This window comes from Ascaphus truei, unplaced genomic scaffold (genome assembly GCF_040206685.1).
Source record: "Ascaphus truei isolate aAscTru1 unplaced genomic scaffold, aAscTru1.hap1 HAP1_SCAFFOLD_1676, whole genome shotgun sequence".
Classification (NCBI taxonomy): domain Eukaryota; kingdom Metazoa; phylum Chordata; class Amphibia; order Anura; family Ascaphidae; genus Ascaphus; species Ascaphus truei.
The window spans coordinates 7501-29370 of record NW_027454570.1 but is presented as its reverse complement, the minus strand read 5'-3'; the positions used below and the strand labels follow the sequence as shown (position 1 = coordinate 29370).

The 21870-nt window shown below is 43.6% G+C and overlaps 1 protein-coding gene across 1 annotated transcript in view; it reads left to right on the top strand.

Moving 5' to 3' along the window:
* The window catches only part of LOC142476739 (coagulation factor XIII B chain-like), a 38021-nt gene extending 18120 nt beyond the window's left edge, over positions 1-19901 (top strand). The window contains exons 6-8 of the mRNA XM_075581900.1: positions 2938-3117; positions 4533-4715; positions 19702-19901. Coding sequence (XP_075438015.1) covers positions 2938-3117; positions 4533-4715; positions 19702-19886 — 548 coding nt within the window. The 3' untranslated portion in view covers positions 19887-19901. The remainder of the gene's footprint in view (positions 1-2937; positions 3118-4532; positions 4716-19701) is intronic.
* Positions 19902-21870: the final 1969 nt, after the last annotated feature.

The window sequence follows — 21870 nt, the reverse complement described above, 5'->3', positions numbered from 1 at the left end:
GCGGCTGACACGTCACTGCACGTTGTGAGCTGTGCAGCAAGGGGGGACTGGGACCGGCTAGGAAAGGATACCCCTGCTGGTGAGGAATGCGGCCGCGCGCGCCGCCGGACGCAACGGGACCAAAGCCTTACAAATGCTTTGGCCAAAGGGTTTAGCAAAATATCCTTTTTCATGAGATTATTATTTTACCTTAGCCTAATTGGTAGGAGTGCAGGAATCGTTCTTTTTGTGTGTGTATATATATATATATATATATATATATATATATGTGTGTATATATATATATATATATACACACACACACACACACACACACACACACACACACACAGACACACACACACACACACACACACACACACATATATACACACGTCACGTTTTAAGTTATGGTGGGTGAAAAAGACAACATGAAACACTGTATGCTCGGGATAATGGTGAAAGCCAGGGTTGCAGACCTGCCTAAGACATGTGAATGTGCTCACAAGTGATCTTTTTATTTGCTAAATATATATACATATATACACACACACCATATACATTTTAAGTAATGGTGGGTGAAAAAGGCAACTAAAAACCTCCACCGTTAGCATATTGCCAATAAAGTATATCACTTGTGAGTACAGTACATCCACATGTCTTAGACAGGTCTGCAACCCTGCCTTTCAACATTATCACGTAGCATACAGTGTTCCCACTGCATCAAGGGATTCTGGGAAATGACATGCAAATGAGCACACCATGTGTCACCTTTTGCCTGGAATATCCATACAAATGGTGCCCATTTAAGCAGATGCATCGCCGTTCACACAGCTTTTAAGCACAGCATGGGACTAGCAAAGCAAGTCAAACCACTCACAGACATGTTTCAACCTTGATGGGTATCATCAGTGTGAGGTTGGTTTATACTTGCTTTGCAATATTTCTAGGTTGGGTAGGTTTACCATATACATTTTAAGTTATGGTGGGTGAAAAAGGCAACAAAAAACCTCCACCGTTAGCATATAGCCAATAAAGAATATCACTTGGGAGCACATTCACGTCTTAGACAGGTCTGCACCCCCGCCTTTCAACCATTATCACCTAGCATACAGTGCTCCCACTGCAGCTATACTGTATATACAGTACAGCTCAACCCGTTATAGCGCGATCTGCTACAACGCGGATCGCTTATAACTCGGTCTAAGCGTGGCACCCATTATTTTTTTATTTTTTTTGGCAAACTTTGATAACACGGCACTGGTACTTTCTGTAAGATGGTTGATAGAGAGTTCACCAATAGCTAACACATTATAATAGCTAACATACAGGTGCTCCGATGAGTATTCTAAAACTTGCCTTGGAAAATCTGGGGCTATCACCAACAAGATCCAGGTACATGCTGGGTACATGCTGCAACATTTCAGTGACATTTGTGCAGAGACTAATGGCCCATCGGATTAACACAGCAGGCGTCCTTGGCAGTCACAATCTGGGACATGTAGTCTTTGGGTGTCAAAATCCATAGGGGAAAGGACAGGCTACAAGAGCCCTATTTAAACAAATTCCTCAGCACACACACATTCACACACACTCACACACCTCCCTCCTCCTCGGTCTCTGGAAGCTGATGAAGCAGGGAGAGGAGAGAGCTGCAGAAGCCGGGTAAGTCGTGGCGCAGCTTTTCAGCACAGCCTGGGTTAAGATGCATAGCCAGTACACCTACCCACAGACAGCTGTTTTGTTCTTTAGGATCTCATCAGTGTGAGGTTGGTTATACTGACTTTGCAATTTGAAGTTTTGGATAGGTATCAACCACACATTAGTTAAGTCATGGTGGGTAAAAAAAAGTGACAAAAAACCTTCTCACATGGGCCAGCAGGTGTGTTCCGTAGGCCGCTGGTTAATTTGTTACCATATCCAGATGCAGGCCTAATGGCAGTAGGGAGCATCATGTCTGGGGAGGGTACTAAATGAGTCACATGTAGTATGATGTGATGCCTTTCCGTCATCTGAACCTGCCCCATCTTGGGGAAGGGTTACTAACAACTCCCCAGGTATAAAAGATGCATCTACCTAAATTTAGTCTGGAGGTCCCGTATGTAGCCTGCTCCCCAGAGTGTTGGACAGTATTCTGCCTTGCCCCATCATGGGGTTAAGGGGGTTGTGACAAGTCCCAGGGGCCTCAAGCCCTTGTGGAGCCTCGTAAGGGAGAATAACCATGCAAAATGCGAGGGACGTGTTCCATATCTGTGGTGTTTAGTACCTCTCTTGCAAGAAAAGGAAGGTACAGGTCTGGCCTGCCAATAAATGGTGAACTCTTCCTTGCCTGCGTGTGAATTACTGGAAGGGGTTCCTGTAGGGACTACACCCTGCCTACGGCAGATCCCTGCAGAATGTAGTCACTGTACCTGAGAACCCTAAAGCCTATCTTGTTGCTGATCCCACTACCATCTGCAGAGACTCAGGCCTCCTGGAAGGCCATAGGTGAGCTACCCAGCACCACAAACATACCATGTAGCTACAGATCTCCGCGTGCATGCCTCCCACAGGCCCCTTACCTTCTCCCTACCAGTCCTCGGTGACTGGTCGCATCCTGGCTCACTACATACTGTGACGCGTCAGCCAGCAGGGGCTACAACAGGATCGCGGTCCCGTGCAGTGACGCTTCGCATGGTGCGCCAGGGAGCCTTAAGCCTGTACAATCTTCTGTTTTTCACTGCAGATGATTTGACTGGCCTTTGCACACACAGAGTATGCACTCACATTTCTGTTACCTTTGTAGGGTTCTGACACTGCATCACAATCCCCCAAAGAGATTTGTTGTCCCCACTTCATAAAATATAATTTATTGGTTTATATCAATTAGAATGGTTAACTCGAAGTCTGGGAACCGTTATTCTTTTATTTCTTGATCACCACCACTAACTACGTCCAAATCCTGTTTATTTTCGTTAGAGAGAAGACCACAATGTCCACCTCCACCTCGCCCAATAAATACCCAAGAAAGTATTCCCAAGAATGGTTATTATAATGGTGACACAGTTGAGATAAAGTGTAAAGCTGGTTATAAACTTCATGGTTCAGGAACAGTCCGCTGTGACAATGGGAAATGGGAATCTTCCCCACAATGTGTCGGTAAGCGGACTTTACCTTCATACTTCTGTATTGTATCTCCACTTTACCAACTCTGAGGTGCTTAAATTACAAGCTATAAATTCCTGTGACTTTGGTCATTTCATTTATTTGTGCTTAAGGTAGCAAAAGGAGAGGCTGTTACCTAGGGATTTAAATCTACTTAATAATATCTGCTTTTCAATAATTCCAAATTATTATTGTTAGTACACAAAGGAGGGAAATTAGAGGATATGAGGATGCAGTCACTCTGCAGATTAACCCTTTCTGAGATCTGGACCACATAATCTCCAAGGATAGCGATCACCGTCATGTGAACGAGGGCTCCACTTCCATTCCTATTGGATTCACCACTCTAATGAACGTGATCTCGCCCAAGGACACAAGCAAAGATAGCCCCTGGCATACCGGCCCTCATAATGTACAGGGTATAAAGTTTAGTCAGAAAGCAGACGAGAATGCAATAATATTGGGGGGGGGGGAAGAGCCAGAAAGAATTGATGACATAAGGTAGAAATTATTACATCTTAAGGTATAAAATTAAAGGTGTGGTGTACAAAGAGGAGTGAGGAACGATAGAGAGAAAGTGTGGGTGGGGGGGGTGTGGGGGGGGGGTGAGAGACCCTGACTGCTATTGAATATTATGGAAACTGTAATACTCTGTGTTACAGCCATTATTATTATTCAATTTTTCCCCAGTACTGGAGCAATGTTTTTCTGAGATATTTACGGTTCAATGTGGCGGTATATATATATTTATATATATATATATTTATATATATATATATATAATATATATAATATATATATATATATAATATATATATAGTATATAGCCACCTGGGTCCCCAATAAATAGCCAGGACACCATCTCCTGCTGACATGGCTTTCTTTTGGATGCTGCGGTCAGCCTCACAGGGGGATACAACGTAAATATCAATATAACTGGGTGGGTCCCCTAGAATTTTGGGTCCCATGTGTTCTGATTGCTTCTTCATAGTTAAGCTCCTTACAGTCCTTCATTGTCCCTCTTTACCCCCAGGTAGTGACAATATTAAATCAGTTAATCTCTTTCATGGTTAATCATTTCATTTTATTTGCCATTGTATTACCAGAGGGTTTCTGTCCTCTACCAAATTGGCAAACTCTTCCAACAGGCAACTTCCTGCCAGTGGACCAACCAATAAAGGTGACCTCAGAAGTCAACCCTGGTTTGGTTTCCCTGAGTTTCCTTTTGTAAAACATGAAATTCCTTACAGTGCTAGAAGATTTGCAGGAATAAGGCAGCATTTAGTATGTTAAACTAACTTAAATGACATTTAGAAACATTAATTGACAGGTTGCATTGCTGCTTGAAGTGATATTTACATGGAAAGGGCTGTGACTTTTTATTAATACAATTTTTGTTTGTATTCAAGAATTAAAGAAATGTGGAAATCCACCTTCTATTGATAATGGTGAAATGATTAAGGAATCCACCCAAGAAGAATTTTACAGTGACAGTGTGGTGAGATACAGGTGCAAAACTGGTCTCCATATAACTGGGTCAAATGAAAGTTTTTGTTTCAATGGACAATGGTCATCGCCTCCTATTTGTACAGGTGAGTGTTATATTTACAGTGTTACATGTTTCTTAGCAGAGGTTCAACAACATGGCAACCTGGATATACTGTAAATATGTCTAAGTATAAAGGTACTATGATAGTGCCCAAATACAGTGTGACATCTGGATTAAACATGGGACTGGAAATTATTATTCCATACAATACAAGAACCGATTACCTACCCAGGTATGACACAATATTACCATGAGACTACATTATCATCACACAGTGATCACATGTCTGACCACAACCATATTAAGTATAGATTGTGTAGAAAGCCAGTGCGTCAGAAAAAACAAGTTTGGCATTAAAAACTGCAGTTAGGATAAACTCCTTCCATGTAAGCATATAGCATAACGAAGCCCTAATAGGGTTAGGGGACTAGTACCTAATGCCAGCGGCACCATAAATAAGTAGTACAGACCAACGTCCCATAAATCAGAGGAGAAAGAAAGGGTACAGCGACCCATAAAGTGCACTCACTCAGTTTCTCTTGGAGTATCCAACATCAGAATTTTCATAGGCTTGCAATCTCCCAGGTAGGCAGCAGGAACAAGTAGAAAAATAAGGCAGTGCACTGCCAAGAGTAACAGAAGGAGGCTCACGGTTTATAACAAAAAAAGTAGATTACATAAAAAAAAAAAAGTGGACAAAATGGTCCCCCATAAGCTGCAGCAGGGGTCCACCAACACGTTTCGGGCAGTATGCCCTTTATCAAGGTGTACACAACAACCCTAAAAGCCCCAATTTATAATACAGCGCCGATCGCGCTATTGCGTGATGTCACGGACGGTGCAACCAATCAGATAGCAGTACCTATCAGACGTGTCCCGATTGGATATTGGGATCGCGTCATTACAATAAACTTTATTAAGCTTCACATCTGCAAATGCAATGCAAGGGATATGGGCTAAAGGATGGTGCGCTCCGATTGGTGCACTGAAATCGGGAACTATTACAACTTTATTAAACTGACATTTAACAGTTAAAAACGTCCGTGAGAACAAAGAAGGGCTTCCCAAACCTTAAAGCAAAAAAGGAAAAACAAAAAATATAACAAAACAAACGTTTTACAAAAGGACTAACATTAATAATGATAATAATAATAAGTGAAAGAGAAAAGAAATTAAAGAAAAAAATGACAATTAAAGCTAAAGATTAAAAATATAAAAAAGTATATATAGTGCTACTTAATCAAAAGATTATGAAAGAAATAATATATTAACTCCCAAAATAAAAGTTTAACTATACCCTAAAAGGCATAAAGTTTCAAAAATAGCACAATTGCACAATAAAACATTTGCAAGACCAGGAGGGCACAAAGCAGGTTTTTACATAACTCTTAATTTTTACTTTATCCTTTTTACCCTTTTCCTTTAAGATTACTAAACACATTAACCACAAATTAACCATAAAGTCAAAAAAAAGGGGAAAATCCCCTAAGTATGTAATTAATAATGGTTATATGTGAACCTAAGTTGTCCAAAGGAAAGGAGGTGTAAGATCAATTTTTAGGTATAAAAAACAAGAACAATTGAATGTAAAAAGATCGGTAAGATGATTAGATATATATCAATTACAAAAAGCACAAACCAATAATTGAATACAGTAATATGATAGTTTCAATTACTAATAGTCTATCACATAACATTATTTACTTAGAAAACATCAATCACCATAAGAAATATATATAGCAGAAGATAATATATTTTTATCAAGTTTTTTAGGAAGGTCCTTTAGTAGATTTTTTAGCAGGTTTTTTTTTTCAATTTCAAATTTTTCTTTATTGGGGTAACATACTCATACATTGTATCACAGCCCATTGTGTTACTTCCCCCAATAATGTTTTTAAACATACACATGTAATCTTTTAACTGCAACAATACAAACCACAGACAAGACAGACAAGACAGACAAGACAAACCAGACGGCTGACAAGGGGGGGATGGACAGATAGGGGATGGGAGGGAGGGGGGGACCAGTCGACTCCGGGCCATCTTCCTTGCGTGTTTTCTCTTGCTTTCTTCCTGTCCTATAGTTTAGCTCTCCCTGCTTCCATCACGAGCTCAGAGTGTCTTCCCCAGTGTCTGCGTAAGGGGCCGTCGGCTACCTGTTCGTCACTGTTTGTTGTCAGGTCTCTGACCCACAAAGGAGAACACATCTGAGACTTTTAAAGCAGAATTGCGGTAGCATCTACCCCGGGGATATCTGTCTGTGCCAGCCAAGGCGCCCAGACTTTTAGAAAATTTGTGCCGGTGTCATTAACTAAACTCGTTAATTGTTCCATCCGACAAACGTACCAAATCCTATTTCTAATCTTGGGGATAATTGGAACTTCTGGTTGCTTCCATAATGCTTCAATCTCGCATCTTGTGGCTGTTGCAAAATGCGCGATCAATTTATGCGTTGCATTTGACGTACCCTGGATCCGCCTGCCCAGAAGGAACAGCCATGGGTACAGGGGGATTTCCCAATTGAGAATCCGCTGTAACCAGTCTCTAATCTGTTCCCAAATCGGGACCACTTTTGTGCAAGACCACAGCATGTGTCGCAAGTCTGCCACCTCTCCGCACTGTTTCGGGCAGAGCGGGGAGTAGCCCCTAACAAATTTAGCTAATCGAGCTGGGGTGTAGTACCACCGCATCAGGACCTTATATGCGTTCTCCTTTAGTGTGGTACAGATTGAGCTTTTCGCTGCCGCCTGGGTAATCTTTTCCCAGTCTTCGTCCTCTAACGTCTCCCCTAGGTCAGTCTCCCATTGTCTGATGTAGTGTAACCTGTTCTCGCTAGGCGTCTCAGGACAGATCACTTCCCTGTACATGATGTGTCTAGATGTGAGTCCCCTCGTGTCCGTATCCCTGGAACACAGCTGCTCAAAATTGGTTCTTGCTGGTCTGATTGGGGTTTTGTTATAAAAGTCTCTGATCTGGAGGTACCTAAAGAATTCCTTATTTGGGATAGCCTTTGTGGCTCTTATTTGCTCAAATGTTTGTATATATTTCCTGCCCTCCAGATCCTTGAGGCGGGTAATGCCCGATTTTATCCAATATAACAGGTTATTGCTATTCAACCCTGGAGCGAAATCTGGATTGCCAATGATTGGCGTCATGAGTGATTCTTTGGTACTCAAATTACAACTGAATTTAGTGGCCTCCGAAACTCGTAGTGAACTGGCAATGGTCTGGAGCGGTGTTCCTATCTTGCATACCCCACTTTTGGGTAGCCAGATCAGATTTTGGAGGTCAATCGGTGTACAACATGTTTTCTCCAACTCTACCCATCTCCTTAAGCTTGGGTCCGTGTGCTATTGGAGAATTTGAGCCAATTGGGCCGCTTTGTAGTAAGCTAACAAACAAGGTACCGCTAAACCTCCTCTCACTGTGGGTCTCATTAAGATACCCTTTGCAATTCTTGGGTTTTTCTTATTCCAAATGAATTTCATGATTAGTGACTGTAGGGAGAGGATGTCAGAGTATACTATAGGTATAGGCAGACTCTGGAAAAGATATAACATCCTTGGGAGGAGATTCAAATTCACGCTGTGTATCCTACCAATCCATGAGATGCCCCCTTTCATCCACAGTTTGAGATCCTCACCCAGAGTCTTTATTAACCTGAGAAAATTTGCTTTATATAGTGTTTTATAATCCCGTGTAAGATATACCCCTAGATATTTGATAGTGGAGGGTTGCCATTTAAAGTTAAAGTTGAGATCAATCAGTTTTTCCACTTCTTTGGGAAGATTTATATTGAGGGCTTCTGATTTGGACTGATTAATCTTAAAGCCGGAAATTTGGTTGAATTTACCTAGGATTCCAAACACGTTGGGAAGGGACGTGAGCGGTTTGGATAATGTCAGGATGACATCATCCGCATATAATGCTGCTTTGTACTCCTGATCTCCATTAGAGATTCCTGCTATATCTGGGCTATTTCGGATGTGTGCCGCTAGTGGTTCTATACAAAGGGCAAACAGCAGCGGCGACAGCGGGCATCCTTGCCTCGTTCCACTTTTTATGTGAAATTGGTCAGAGGAAAAGCCCTGGTGCCTCACCCTCGCCGTCGGGCCCTCATACAGCGCCAGGATGGCCCTCAGGAGGCGTCCCCCAAAGCCAAACGCTCCCAGTGTGTCCGTTAAGTAGGGCCAATCTATCCTATCGAAGGCTTTCTCCGCGTCCAGACTTAGCACCATAGAATGTATGTTTCTCTTTTGGGCCAGATCAATCAGGTCAATGATTCTCCTGGTGTTGTCTGCCGCTTGCCTACCTCCAATAAACCCCACCTGATCCGCATGGATAAACCTGGGAAGAACACTACCCACCCTGTTTGCTATAAGTTTGGAGTAAATTTTAATGTCTGAATTAATCAGTGAAATGGGCCGGTAGCTCTTGCAGTCTGCCGGGTCCTTTCCAGGTTTGTGGATCACAGAGATTGATACTTGGAGCATTTGTGCTGGGAAGGAGGCCCCCTCTAAAATACCGTTAAATAGTTTTAGCATATGTGGGGCTAGCGTTTTGGCGTATTTCTTATAATATAGATTTGAGAAGCCATCGGGCCCCGGCGCTTTGGCCGGTTTTAACGCTTTGATGACTTCAGATAGCTCCTCTATAGTAAAATCAGCCTGAAGCACCTCTCTCTCGGCCCTTCCCAGGGTAGGTAATTTTGACTCTTTTAGGAAGGTGTTCAATAACTCTCCTGTTTTAGTATTATGAGTGACCTTATCTCCATTATAAAGTTTCTCGTAGTAGGTTTTGAATTCCTTCACGATTTTCCCAGGTATGGAGGTAAGGTCTCCCCGTTGGTTCCGAATAGCGTGAATAGAAGAATTTTGAAGCTTGTTTTTTTAGCTTATTGACAAGTAGTGTATCAGGTTTTTTTGCTTTTTCATAAAATTTCCGCTTAGACCAAGCCATTTCCTTCTCAGCCTGAGAGGCGAGGAGGAGATTGAGTTTTGTTTTGGTGTCTAATAATTGCGTGTGGTCCCACTTATTGGTTTTGTGCAAGGAAGAGAGCTCAGCTAATTGTGTTTCTAGGTCCTAAATTTTTTAATTCTTATCTCTTTCCCGTTTACGTTTGGCGGACAAATTCATCAAGTTCCCCCTGAGAGTTGCCTTATGGGCTTTCCACAGTGTGGAGTGTGACGCCACGCTCCCCTCGTTCTCAAAATATTCTTTAATTTTTTCCCCTACCTCCCTTTCGAGATCTGGAATTTTCAGAAGGATCTCGTTCAGCTTCAAATTCGCTCTAGGTCTGTCAAGCGGTACCAGTGTGCACCGCAGCTCAATAGGTGCGTGGTCGGACCATGAAATATCATGGATCTCTGAGCGAGAGACCCCAGGGACCAATCTATTGGACACAAGGAAGTAGTCTATCTGGCTGTAGGTGTTATGGGGGTGGGAGAAGAAAGTGTACTCTCTCACTCCTTGGTGTTGCTCTCTCCAGATGTCCAGGAGCTGACAGTCTTTTAAGCCCTTTGTTATTGTTAATACGTCCTGTCTATGTGGTTTGTTAGTGGTCGTACATCGATCTAGATTTGGATTTAGGACCCTGTTCAGGTCACCCGCTACTATGATGTTCCCTTTTGCGACTTTACGGAGCTTTTCAAAGAAATTGCTAAAGAAGGATGTCGCGTTGTCATTCGGTGCATAAAGTGTTGCAAGCGTTAGAGGGTGCTCCCGTATGGAGCCTGTGATTATAAGGTATCTCTCCTCCCTATCGCTATATTTTGTCATGTCTGAACGGTATATGATTGTGTATTAGGATGGCGACCCCTCTCTTTTTGACCCGTGCTGAGGATAGGAAGTGAATCTTAAAGTCGTTATCAAAGTACTTGGGAAAGTTATTTTGAGAAAAGTGCGTCTCTTGCAAAAATAGCACTTCTGCGCCCTTGCGTTTGTAGTCTCTAAATGCGACCCTTCTTTTTGCAGGGCTGTTGAGACCTTTAACATTATGGGATAATAACAATATTTCCTTACTCATTGGAAGGGATATGCCGGTCTGTCTGTCGCAGATTTTCCGTGCCTTGCAGAGGGTGTCTACTATTGGGGCTACGGCTTACTCCGACGATCCATCTCTCTCCGTGTCCGCCTGGAGGAACAAAGGGAAGGGGACACACATAGAGGGAAAACGGGGTAAACAAATACACAACACAACATGCAATAACAAATGACATTTCTCGGCGTCCTCCCGAATCGCTCCTCTTGCCGAGACGTCCACCTTTGGGTTCGTAGTCCATGTTCAGGATGTCCGGTCTTGGGGTGAGATGTTTAACCACCCCTCCCGGAGTTTTGACCCAAAGGGTTTCGCTAGTGCTCTGAGGAGCTTCTCTCCTCCGCACTAGCGCCTGGCCCATGCAGACTTCAGAGCAGGCCTCCCTCCTCTGCTCCCGCCTCTCTCTCCTTATAACTCTGAAACTTCCAACCAACTGAACTATATGTAATCTAACCAAATCCCACTTCTCTTGGCTCCCCTTCTACGGTAGCTCCCTCTATGCCCTCATGTGTTTACTCCCCTCTATGATCCTTGACTTTCCCTCTCGGTGGAGTCCGCCTCCGGTCCTCATCTGTGCTGTCTCTCACCTAGTATTCAGCCCCTTTAGGTGAGCTGCCTATCTCCTACCATTAACCGTTCTTGTCTCCCTGATGTATTTCCCCCTTCTCTATTTCCCCCTTCTCTATTTCCCCCGTTCCCACCGTCACTTACTCACTCCCCTCAGATTAAGGTTCCACCCTCTCGTTCCTTCCCTCTACTACCTGCTCTTACCTTCGGCTACCTTCCGTACCACTGCTGCCCTCTCTTCAGCCTCTCCATCCAACTTCCCCCTTTCCACCCTAACACTTCCTTCTCGCCTTCATCTCTTGGTACCCCCCTACAATTTCCCACCCCCCCCTCCTTCCACGTACTTTATCTTTCGGCTTTCTCTCCTACTCTACCTCCCTGTCCTATTCCTACTCTTCACTTCCCTGATCTCCTTCTATTATCTCTCCGCACCCTCTATTCCGCCTATCTACCTCCTCTTCCTCTCCCACGCTCCTCTTTCTTTCTCCATCTTGCTTATTATAACCTAGCTTCCTATCCCTCTAATCTCACCTTCTTGGACCTTCTTATACACTTCCCTAACTCCCCCCCCCCTGCTCCTGGCCTTGAACCCTATCTTCTGCCCCCTCCTTTCCTCCCCTCCCCCCACCCTTAGGCTCATATTACCCTCTCCTCGCCGCTTCCTTGCTCCGTTTCCCACTCTCCTTGCACCTCACTCCTATTCCTACCCTTGCCTTGCTTCCCCTGACTTCCACTCCTGCGTTCTCCTCTCCTATCCTTCTATTCTCTTCTTCTTGGTTTAAATTTCCCGCCGCTAGCCTTAGCTGTCTATTCCTTGCCTGCAGTTTTCCTCCGTGTTCTGGCGCGCCCCCGCCACCTCTCGGGTCGTTCAGTCTCTCTCCGTCTGCTGCCTGACGTCATCAGCGTGCGCCGTCGGATTTCCAGCTACTCAACCCCTCCAAGATGGCGCCTACGTTGTCGGCTCCGCCCCCTCCTGATGACGTCCTTCCGGGCCACCGCCATTTTGGATCCTGCATTCTCCTAGGGCAGAGGTGTGTTCACGCTCTCCCGGCTCCCGCCTTATCTTGCCTTCCGGCTCCTGTGTTCCACCGTGGACTCCAGCTACCTCGTGCGTCTCCGCCATCTTACCCACAGGGGACCATCTTCTGGGCAACGGGAAAAAATGGTAAATCCTTCACCCTCCGTCCGAGGCTTGCGGTCCTTACCCTCCATAGGTAAGTTACCATTTATTCACATTTATTGCAGTGTTCAACTGTCCAGGAGGGCATAACTACGTGGGACCCCTTCCTCGTGTGATCTTTGAGATTTGGTGTAACTTTTTTTTAAAAGCAGCATAACCAAACAGCCGCGTAACTTTTAATTGGGATTGTGACTCTCTCTCTTAGACCCTCTCCCGTTGCGCTCTGGGGGATTTCGAGGACTGTGACCAAATGGGGTCTGGGGTTAATCCCGGCGGGTCTGCCTCCACTGGGGCCTCTCCCAGGCCCAGCTTGTGCAGAAAGGAGGGTCCGTCCTCCTGTTCTTTTGCCACGAACGTTTTGCCGCCTCGAGCTACCAGGAGTCCGAAGGGGAAGGTCCATCTGTACCTGACCCCTTCTCTCTCAGGGCCCTGGTAATCGGCATCAGGTTTCTCCTGCGGGCCAGCGTCACGGGAGACAAGTCCTGAAAGATTGTTAGTCTCACTCCCTCATATTCCACCACAGGTAGGGGTCTTGTTTTGTGGAGTATTATCTCTTTTGTCTTATAGTAGTGCATGTGGAGCACTATGTCCCTCGGTTGTTCATTTTGTAGCGGTTTGGCCCGCAGGGCCCTGTGGCATCTGTCCATCACTAGGGAATCCTTAGGGGTCTCAGGGAGCAGTGTTTCCAGCCATTTCATAATGTACTCCTCACAGTCCAGTACACTCTCCGGGACCCCCCTGATCCTGAGGTTGTTCCGCCTGTCACGGTTTTCAGAGTCTTCCTGGCGCTCTCTCAGATCATTTATTTGCTCTTGTAGATCTGCAGTTTTTTTTATCTTGCCTTTGGATTGCTCTGATTGATTGGTCAACTTTGGTTTCTAGGACTCCTGTCCTTTCTCCCAGCCCAGTCACTTCCCTCTTCAGCTCCTTTATCTCAGCTTGAAGAAGCGATTTGAGGTCTGTGTAGAGTCTTGTAAAGTCGCACTGCCTTACTGGCATTTGCGCTTGGTTGCTTAATTCCTCCTCCTCTCCGTCGGGCTCTGTCTCCGAACCGGCGTTTGAAACCGGCGCAATTTCTGCGCCCGCACCGCTCGGCCCTGCTCTCCCGAAATACTCCGGTAGCCCTCTCTTTTTTGCTGGTTTGGAGGCTTTCCGCGACATCCTGGGTTTAAGTGCAATTATTGGGGATGTTTATATGCTGTTTGGCTCTGGATTCAGTGGTTTTGTATCGTTGTTATAGAGATCGAGGCAGGGAGCAATTAGGTTAGGCTACCATACTCCGTGCTGTCGCGCATGCGCCCCCCATTTAGCAGGTTTTTTAACAGTTTCTTAGCAAGTTTTTTAGCAAATTTTGTAACCAATTTTTAGCAAGTTTTTTGACAAGTTATTTAACAAAATCTGTAGCAAGTTTTACAGTAAGATTTTTAGCAAGATTTTTAGCAAAAGTCAGAGAAAATGGCCCAGGTCCCAATCTGTATTGAGTCCAAATGGAACCTGGGTTTTCAGAGTTAATATCCAAAAGGCCTCTCTCTCTGATCAAGCCTTTTGGTACGATCACCACCTCTCTCATGACACAAAACTGACTCAATCCCACAAACTTTAATCAATCTACCATCTCCCTGTGGGCAGTGGGTACAGTGTAGTGGTATCGGATGATTGAGATCTTTTTTTCTTAATAAGCCTCATGCTCCATAATGCGTATTTTGAGGCTCCGTGTCTGACCACAACCATATTAAGTATAGACAAATAGGTGAACCCCCGCAGCTGTCTGAAGGCGGTTGGTGTAGGTGCTCCCTAGGTAAGTATCAGTAATCAGACGAACAAAGAGCAGAAACCTTTTTGAGTGTTCATACTTATAGGATCGGAGCGTTTAATTTTCGTTTTAATACCCACTGTTTTAATTTGGATAATAAAGTATATGTTTTAACGTGTCCATCATATCACCTTTCAGGTGTTCAGAGTGCCCATTCTAGGTTTCTGTTCTTTGTTCGTCTGATTACACAACCATATTAAATCAATGTCTCAGGACATGCTGCACAGCACTGGTGGAGAGGAAGGGTCCTATAGGATAAAGCCCCTTATTCTGTAGAGTACGGTAGCGCAAATCCAGCCTATTTATACAGTATTGTAGTACCTCAATAGGGCTTTCGTGGCAAGATCAGCGGCATCGCACATTATAGAATACGGGCGGAAGGAAGAGAATACAGGAAACAAATCACATTTTGTGATCATCACATTCCTGAATTTGCTAAATTTGAAGCAGTTAAAATCTGAAAAAAGTCACTTTATAAAACAACAGGTAATCATTTATTTGCTTAAACATTCCATCATTTTCTTGTGTTTATTTTTAATAAAAGAGAAAAAGGGGGAGCACAGGTTGAGGTATACAAAAATGGTAACAAATTATTCAGCTCGGGAATGTAAGTTCCCAGACCAAATAAACGTAGGGACAGTGGAGTGTGTAATAACATAAACACTTACATGGCCTTGTGTAAATGCTGTCACATCAAGGTTTCTTTTCTTTCTTACTTTCTTCTGGATTTTCCTGGTGCGAAATTTCTTTTCTTCAAATCTTGATGATGATTTCTTCAGATGTCCGGCAGACGTCAAATGCGAAGTTCCCCTCCAAATAAATGGACGAAAAAAGTGTTTAGGAACAATACAGATATAAAGATCAATGATTGATTCCAAATAGTAAAGGGAATATATCAAAAGCAGAAAAAATACTGCAAACACTCACACGGGCAGATGTGAGTGCGATCTTGAGGGAGGTATCTCTGTCCTCTCCGCATAAGAATGATGTCAATATATAAGAGACACTCCTGTTAAAATAAAGGAGATGAGGGTTGGTAAATATAAGGGGATAAAATTACAATACTCACACGGCCACGTGTGAGCTCACGCGGGGAATGGTATCTTTTACTTCAGTCCTCAAGGTGAAGTAAAGCTTTTCCTCCGTGTGCTTGTACCATGTCACAAAGTCACTTGTAAATGGAGTTCAGACAATGTATTTACTTTATTAAAACATAAAAAACCAACAGTAAGAAAGCCCTGAGCCCTGAAACACCAAAGGGGCTAAAAATAAAACCGCCAACCAGTCCATGGGATGTTGTTTACAGGGCGCGTGGTGCGCAGCTAACTCAACCCGCGTCCGGATATAGTGCCTGGCTCCTTTGTCCTGCTCCTTGACGGTGGCCTCACTAGTGAATCAGGCAAAAAGAGGGGGAAGGGGAACACAAAATGAATGAGTCCCCTAAAGAATTCACTAACTGCACACCTACATATAATAAAATCTAACTTTTAATAAATATACTTAAAACATGTATTACCAAACTTACTGTACGCTATGTTTTTTAAAAAATGAATTAAATATTCAATACCGTGCAACCCTGTCAAATAGATGTATGATTGTACAAACCCAAATGCAATTTTCCTGGGTTTAACAGGACAGTGGAAGCTGAAAGTCAGGGTGTTAACCCCTCTGGAATATGGATGCAGACTGTAGGTAACCGTATCCTACTCAGTGAGCCTGTGACTGGTCAAAGACTCAGCAATCCTGCAATAATATATATAGCAGCGAACACCTGTAATTGTATTTAGTGCATATGCTTGAAGAGTGACGCTGACACAGACACAATCAATCCACAGTACCCTCAGTATAGTTAAACTACAATAATTTGTCCCTGAAGAAGCTCCTTTGCTGGAGGGAAACGCGCGTTGGACGCGCAGTTGTGTCAGTCTCCTACTTGGAGCTGTTTTAATGTAGTGTCCTAGTCTCCTGGCTCTATCTATGCAGACGGCATTAGCCTGATAAATACAACAACAGTCAGTGAGTCTGCCTGCTATATACAACACACGATATATATACACTCTGTGCCTTCTGCTGGGTAACTCCATGTCAATGGCACTGTGAGTTCCAGCCTAACTATACTGAGGGTACTGTGGATTGATTGTGTCTGTGTCAGCGTCACTCTTCAAGCATATGCACTAAATACAATTACAGGTGTTCGCTGCTATATATATTATTGCAGGATTGCTGAATCTTTTACCAGTCACAGGCTCACTGAGTAGGACAAAGTTACCTACAGTCTGCATCCATATTCCAGAGGGGTTAACACCCTGACTTTCAGCTTCCACTGTCCTGTTAAACCCAGGAAAATTGCATTTGGGTTTGTACAATCATACATCTATTTGACAGGGTTGCACGGTATTGAATATTTAATTCATTTTTTAAAAAACATAGCGTACAGTAAGTTTGGTAATACATGTTTTAAGTATATTTATTAAAAGTTAGATTTTATTATATGTAGGTGTGCAGTTAGTGAATTCTTTAGGGGACTCATTCATTTTGTGTTCCCCTTCCCCCTCTTTTTGCCTGATTCACTTTTCAGTTCACAGTTTGCACCCACATTTACAATTACCATTATTATTATATTTTTTCACTTTACCCAATCAGTGTGGCCCTGTGATCACTCCCCAACCCTCCCCTTGGCCTCACTAGTCCATCACCATAAGTCAGGATGCTTTATTTGGTTCCTGGATTCAGCAGTCACAATCACAGCAGTTCTTCTTAGGGTGCCCTGGAAGTCCCTGGATCCTACTCCCAGCCACAGGCACAGAGAGTGGTCCTTGCTCTTCCCCTACCCCTCTTTTAGGGTAGAAGGCATTGGTTAACCCCTCGCTCCTCGGAGGGAGGCCTCAAGCCTGCCAGAGCCCTGACAGCTTGGTATGGGTAACCTTGCCCCTCTCACGGTAGGGACAGACTGACTAAATCAGGAAGTGCAATGCAGTAAGTAGCTTCAGTAAGCACCTCCCCCGTGTCTCTAATTGGACACAAGGCCTGATGACACAACTTTCACTGACACTCTGCACAGCATGTTTAGGGAAAACCCATGATTGCTCCTGGCACACTGCCCTTACTAGGTATTACTGCCAGGAGGAGGAAAGACCTATAGCCCAAAACGTCCCAGGGCTACAATACATAATAAACGCACTCTCAGTATTTGTTATCAAATATCATTCTCACTTAATGAAATCTGACATTCCCTTAAGCTTCATGGGAAGTTGTGGTATATTAACACACATGAATAATAACTCACTGCTCTATCCCTAACCTCAATGGTGGATAATGTTAAGCCTTACCTTACCTCACTGCTACTGACTGAAGCACACAGGAACCCATGTAAGAAATGTTGCTTTCTCTTACCAATGTAAATGCTACAACTGCAGCTTCTAGAACTTGTATTTGAGCTACTGCAGAGTATTTATTTGTTGGAAGTCCTGTAAGCAAAGCTCTGGCATAATAGTATTTTAATACAATTTCAGGAAAACTGCAGTGCTTCATTACACCTACTGTAGGCAAAGACACACAGGGGCGTATTCACTAAACTTTGATAAGTGACGTACTGTATACCACTATAAATGCCCTTATAGTGCGATATTGCATGTGTTGCTATTCACAAAGCTCAGATAACAGGGCAATATTGCACTAAAACAGCTTTTTACTGAGCTATAACACTGGCGAAAACAAGCCGTGCGATAAGCCAAAAAATGCCTGAAATCGCATTTGTTGCCAGAAACTGCTATTCACTAAACTCCAATATGCATATAGTACTATAAAAACTTGCAATCTTTTCTCGCCAGCTAAAGGCTGGTGCTGAAGGAATTGCAAGATGCATAAAAGGAGTTTCTTTTGGTTTTATTGCACAGGATTGATACCGGAGCCTGACGTGGGTTCCAGGGTGTTGCCGCGGGCCCCCACGTGTTGTGCATCTCCGGGGCGGCCCTGCAGGTCCCCGCATCTCCGGGGGGCCCTGCGGGTCTCCGATATTAATCCTGTGCAATAAAAATAAAATTGCAGTCAGTTTCATTACCTTAGCGACTAACCGGTAAGGTAATGAAAGGATTAAATAGCAGGCACTTGGAGCTTCCCCAGGGTGGGTGTTTAGGCTTTGCGGGAGAGGGGCAGTAGAAGTTAAACACTTCATTACCTTAGCGGTTACAACCGCTAAGGTAATGAAGGGCTTAACCTCCTCGCAATTCCTAAACACCCACACTGGGGCAAATACCACCTTCACCCACCCCCTGTTCTAACAGCACCACACAGGAATGGGTAAAAGTGCTATTAACCGAAGATGGCTAATAGCGCTTTTCCCCATTCTAAAAAAACATTACAGTGCAATACAATAAATACAACCCCCCCCCCCTACAACCCCCACCCCCCCCCCCCCCACCCTCCCTACCACCCCCAACCAAAAATACATACAGTACAATAATGGGCAAAATTACTATAATGCAGATATGGATTCAAAATACGGTTCAGCTTAGGAGACTCCCCGCTCCCGCGCTCTGTTATTAAGGATCACAGTAAAGCAGCTTCGTTACCTTACTGGCTACTACGGGAATTAAGTTTTTTTTATTTTATTTTAATAATACAGTGCAGGGGGGGGGGGTTTCTGGAGCTGAACCGCATTGATTTCAGCCTCGGAGTCCCCCATCTTCCCGAGTTACAGACCCCGGTATGGGGTGCCGGTAACTCCTGCGTGTTTAAATGTCACGTGACCGGGAGATTTAAACATGGCGGGGATACCGGCACCCCATACCAGGGCCTGTATCTTGGGAAGCCGGCGGTCACAGGGGCTGAAATCAATGAGGTTCAGCTCCGGAGAACCCCTGCTACAATACTCTGTTATTAAAATAAACAAACAGTTTCTGAGCGATAACACTTAGAAAAAAAAAAAAAAACAAGTAGTGCGATGTTGCGTTTCTTTTACCAACCTTTAAAAAAAATGGTGTTTTTTCTTAGTGAATAGAGTTTTGACGTATATTTTATTTTTAGTGCAGTAAGACAATGCAAAGTTGCTCGGTAATGTACTGAATTTATCGAAGTTCAGTGAATAAGCCCCATAGTGAGAATGGCAGCCCATTACTTACAGTAATAATGCAACTCCTCCTGCTCTCACTGGGCACTGCTGCGAAGAAACATCTCTGTAGTGTTTACACTGGCACATCAACCAGGCAAGAGCAATGCAAAAAAAAAAAAACATGTCTGCCATCTTTACAGAGGCCTATAAATAATATATAATCTATTTAATGCCGATAATTACAGGACATTATTACAAATAAAATGTAATCAGGATCACATGGAAAAGTCAAACCTGTAGTGCATTTGTGTGTGTACCCTAAAGCACAAATTATTAATCATGCAATTTCCTTTTAAAATGAACCACTTTGTTATTTACTCAGGGGATCCATGTGGAAAAGCTCCATATGTTGAATTTGGACATATCCCAAGTGAAAGGCAAAACTACGTGAATGGTGAGAGTGTGCAATATACGTGTTTAGAAGGTTACAAGCTGGTTGGAGAAACTTCAGCAAAATGTCTGGAAGGAAAATGGTGGCAACTTCCTTCTTGCATCTGTAAGTACTGACACATCCTGCCAGTATTATCTTGTATCTCATCTGCCAGAGAGTACAGTATTTGTATGTTGTTGCAGTGAAGGAGTTAATATTGGCCTGTTACAGGAAAACTTTCCATAATTCAGATTGTGCAGTTAGACGTAACAGGATTTGTGAAATACTTCACTTGGGACAGGGAAGGGGAATCTTTATTATTGCATATTTTGGATTTCTACCCGACTCGGTTTCACCCACACTGCTCCACAGTTCAGATTTAAATTCAGTTTAGAGGTTTACATACTTAAATATTCTGAGGCTTCACTTGTAATGTAGAAGAGACTCCATGGTCCACTTCAGCCAGTAGATTTTTTAAATTTTTAATTGTGGCTTAAAATGTCAATGGAATGAAAATGTTGAGGTTATCCAGATCTTGGTAACATCACAATTTTATAAGCACGCTATAAAATTCAGATAGATTGTTAATGTAAATTATATACAGTAAGGGTTAGGCCCGGATACATCAAGCTGCGGTAACCTAAAAATGCAGTATTATTGTAAAAAAAAGTGTTATTTTCATGGTGCAATACATCAATGTTGCACCATCAAAAATAACACATTTTTTATTGGATCCTTAAAAAATATTGGATCCGATTGAGAAAAAAAAAAGGCCAACTACAGCATTTTAGGCTATTAACTGCTATTCATCACATTCCATAAAGCAGGGGTTCTCAACTCCAGTCCTCAGGACCGCTGGCTCAACCAGTGGCTATAAATGTATGAGAGTCAAAGAGCCCAAGTGTAGTAGGGGGGAGGGATAGGGATGAGTCTGACATTGGTATGGGACGACTAAGACCACATAGAATTTGCCAAATAATGCAGCACAAGCAGATAATCGTTCACTCATCTTATATATAGTAATTAAGCAGATTAACCCAACCAGTGGTAAGTCTGTTTTGTTAACACAATCAAATTTTTAATACAAAAAAGTCCTTTTGTTATAAAATCCTTAATTATTACTGCAGATGTAAACCTGCCAACCCCAAACTAATAAGACCGAAGTCTTATCTCTATCTGAACCCATTCATATACTGTACCAAAGACTGACGAAGGACATGATGGTCCTTTCTACCAAAGCGAGAGGTTAAGAAGCATGGTAGTAATAATGACCTCACACAAGATAATTGCCCACTTTAGTAATTTCCGGGAACTGGATGGAAGTCTGAGGGGACGAAAAAGCATGAAAAGGAAAAAGTTGATAGAAAGAGTTTGCTTTCAATGAATGTGCAGCAAAGAAGGGTGGGGAGCCGTGTTGGTCCTTTCTTCCATGTAGTAACAAACGAGGCAGAGGGAGTGGGTGGTATGATGTGAAAGCAGCTTACAGAGAAACACCGTTGGTGACTGAGGAAAGGCGGGGGTGGTATATTTTAGAACAGTGCTCACAAAATGACAGTTCTAAACGAGGTACAAATGAGCCAGAGCCAAAGAAGTAGATGGAAATGTGAATTACTGTATAGTCGGGGAAAGTGTGTGTGACACATTGGATATAGTGAGAAGCAATAAGTATGTGCTATCAGGCCTGCCAACAGGGGGGGGGGGGGCAGAAGGTACTGGCGTCCCGGGCCAGTTGAGTAAGAAAAAAAAGTGTCTAAATGAGGAGAGGGGATCCAATCAGGGCCCTCCTCATGGGCGGGGAGTGGGACAGACTACAAGCTAATATAAGCAACTGCGAATTTGAATGTTCCTGGCTGTGCAGCTGCTTATTCACATACAACACACACGTTAAGTACATACTGACTGTTATCTGTCCTGTGATTGTGTGTGTGTGTCTGTGTTTTTTTTGTCTCAGTCTGTGTATTATGTGTCCGTCCCGTTCAGACCCCCACGGGCCCCCTAATGGCATCCACCTCATCTTCCCCTCACCCATACCGGCATCCACCTTCCCGTCACCCCTACCGGCATCCACCTTCCACTTCCCCCCGAGGCCCCCACACCTACAGGCATCATCCATCCCGAATC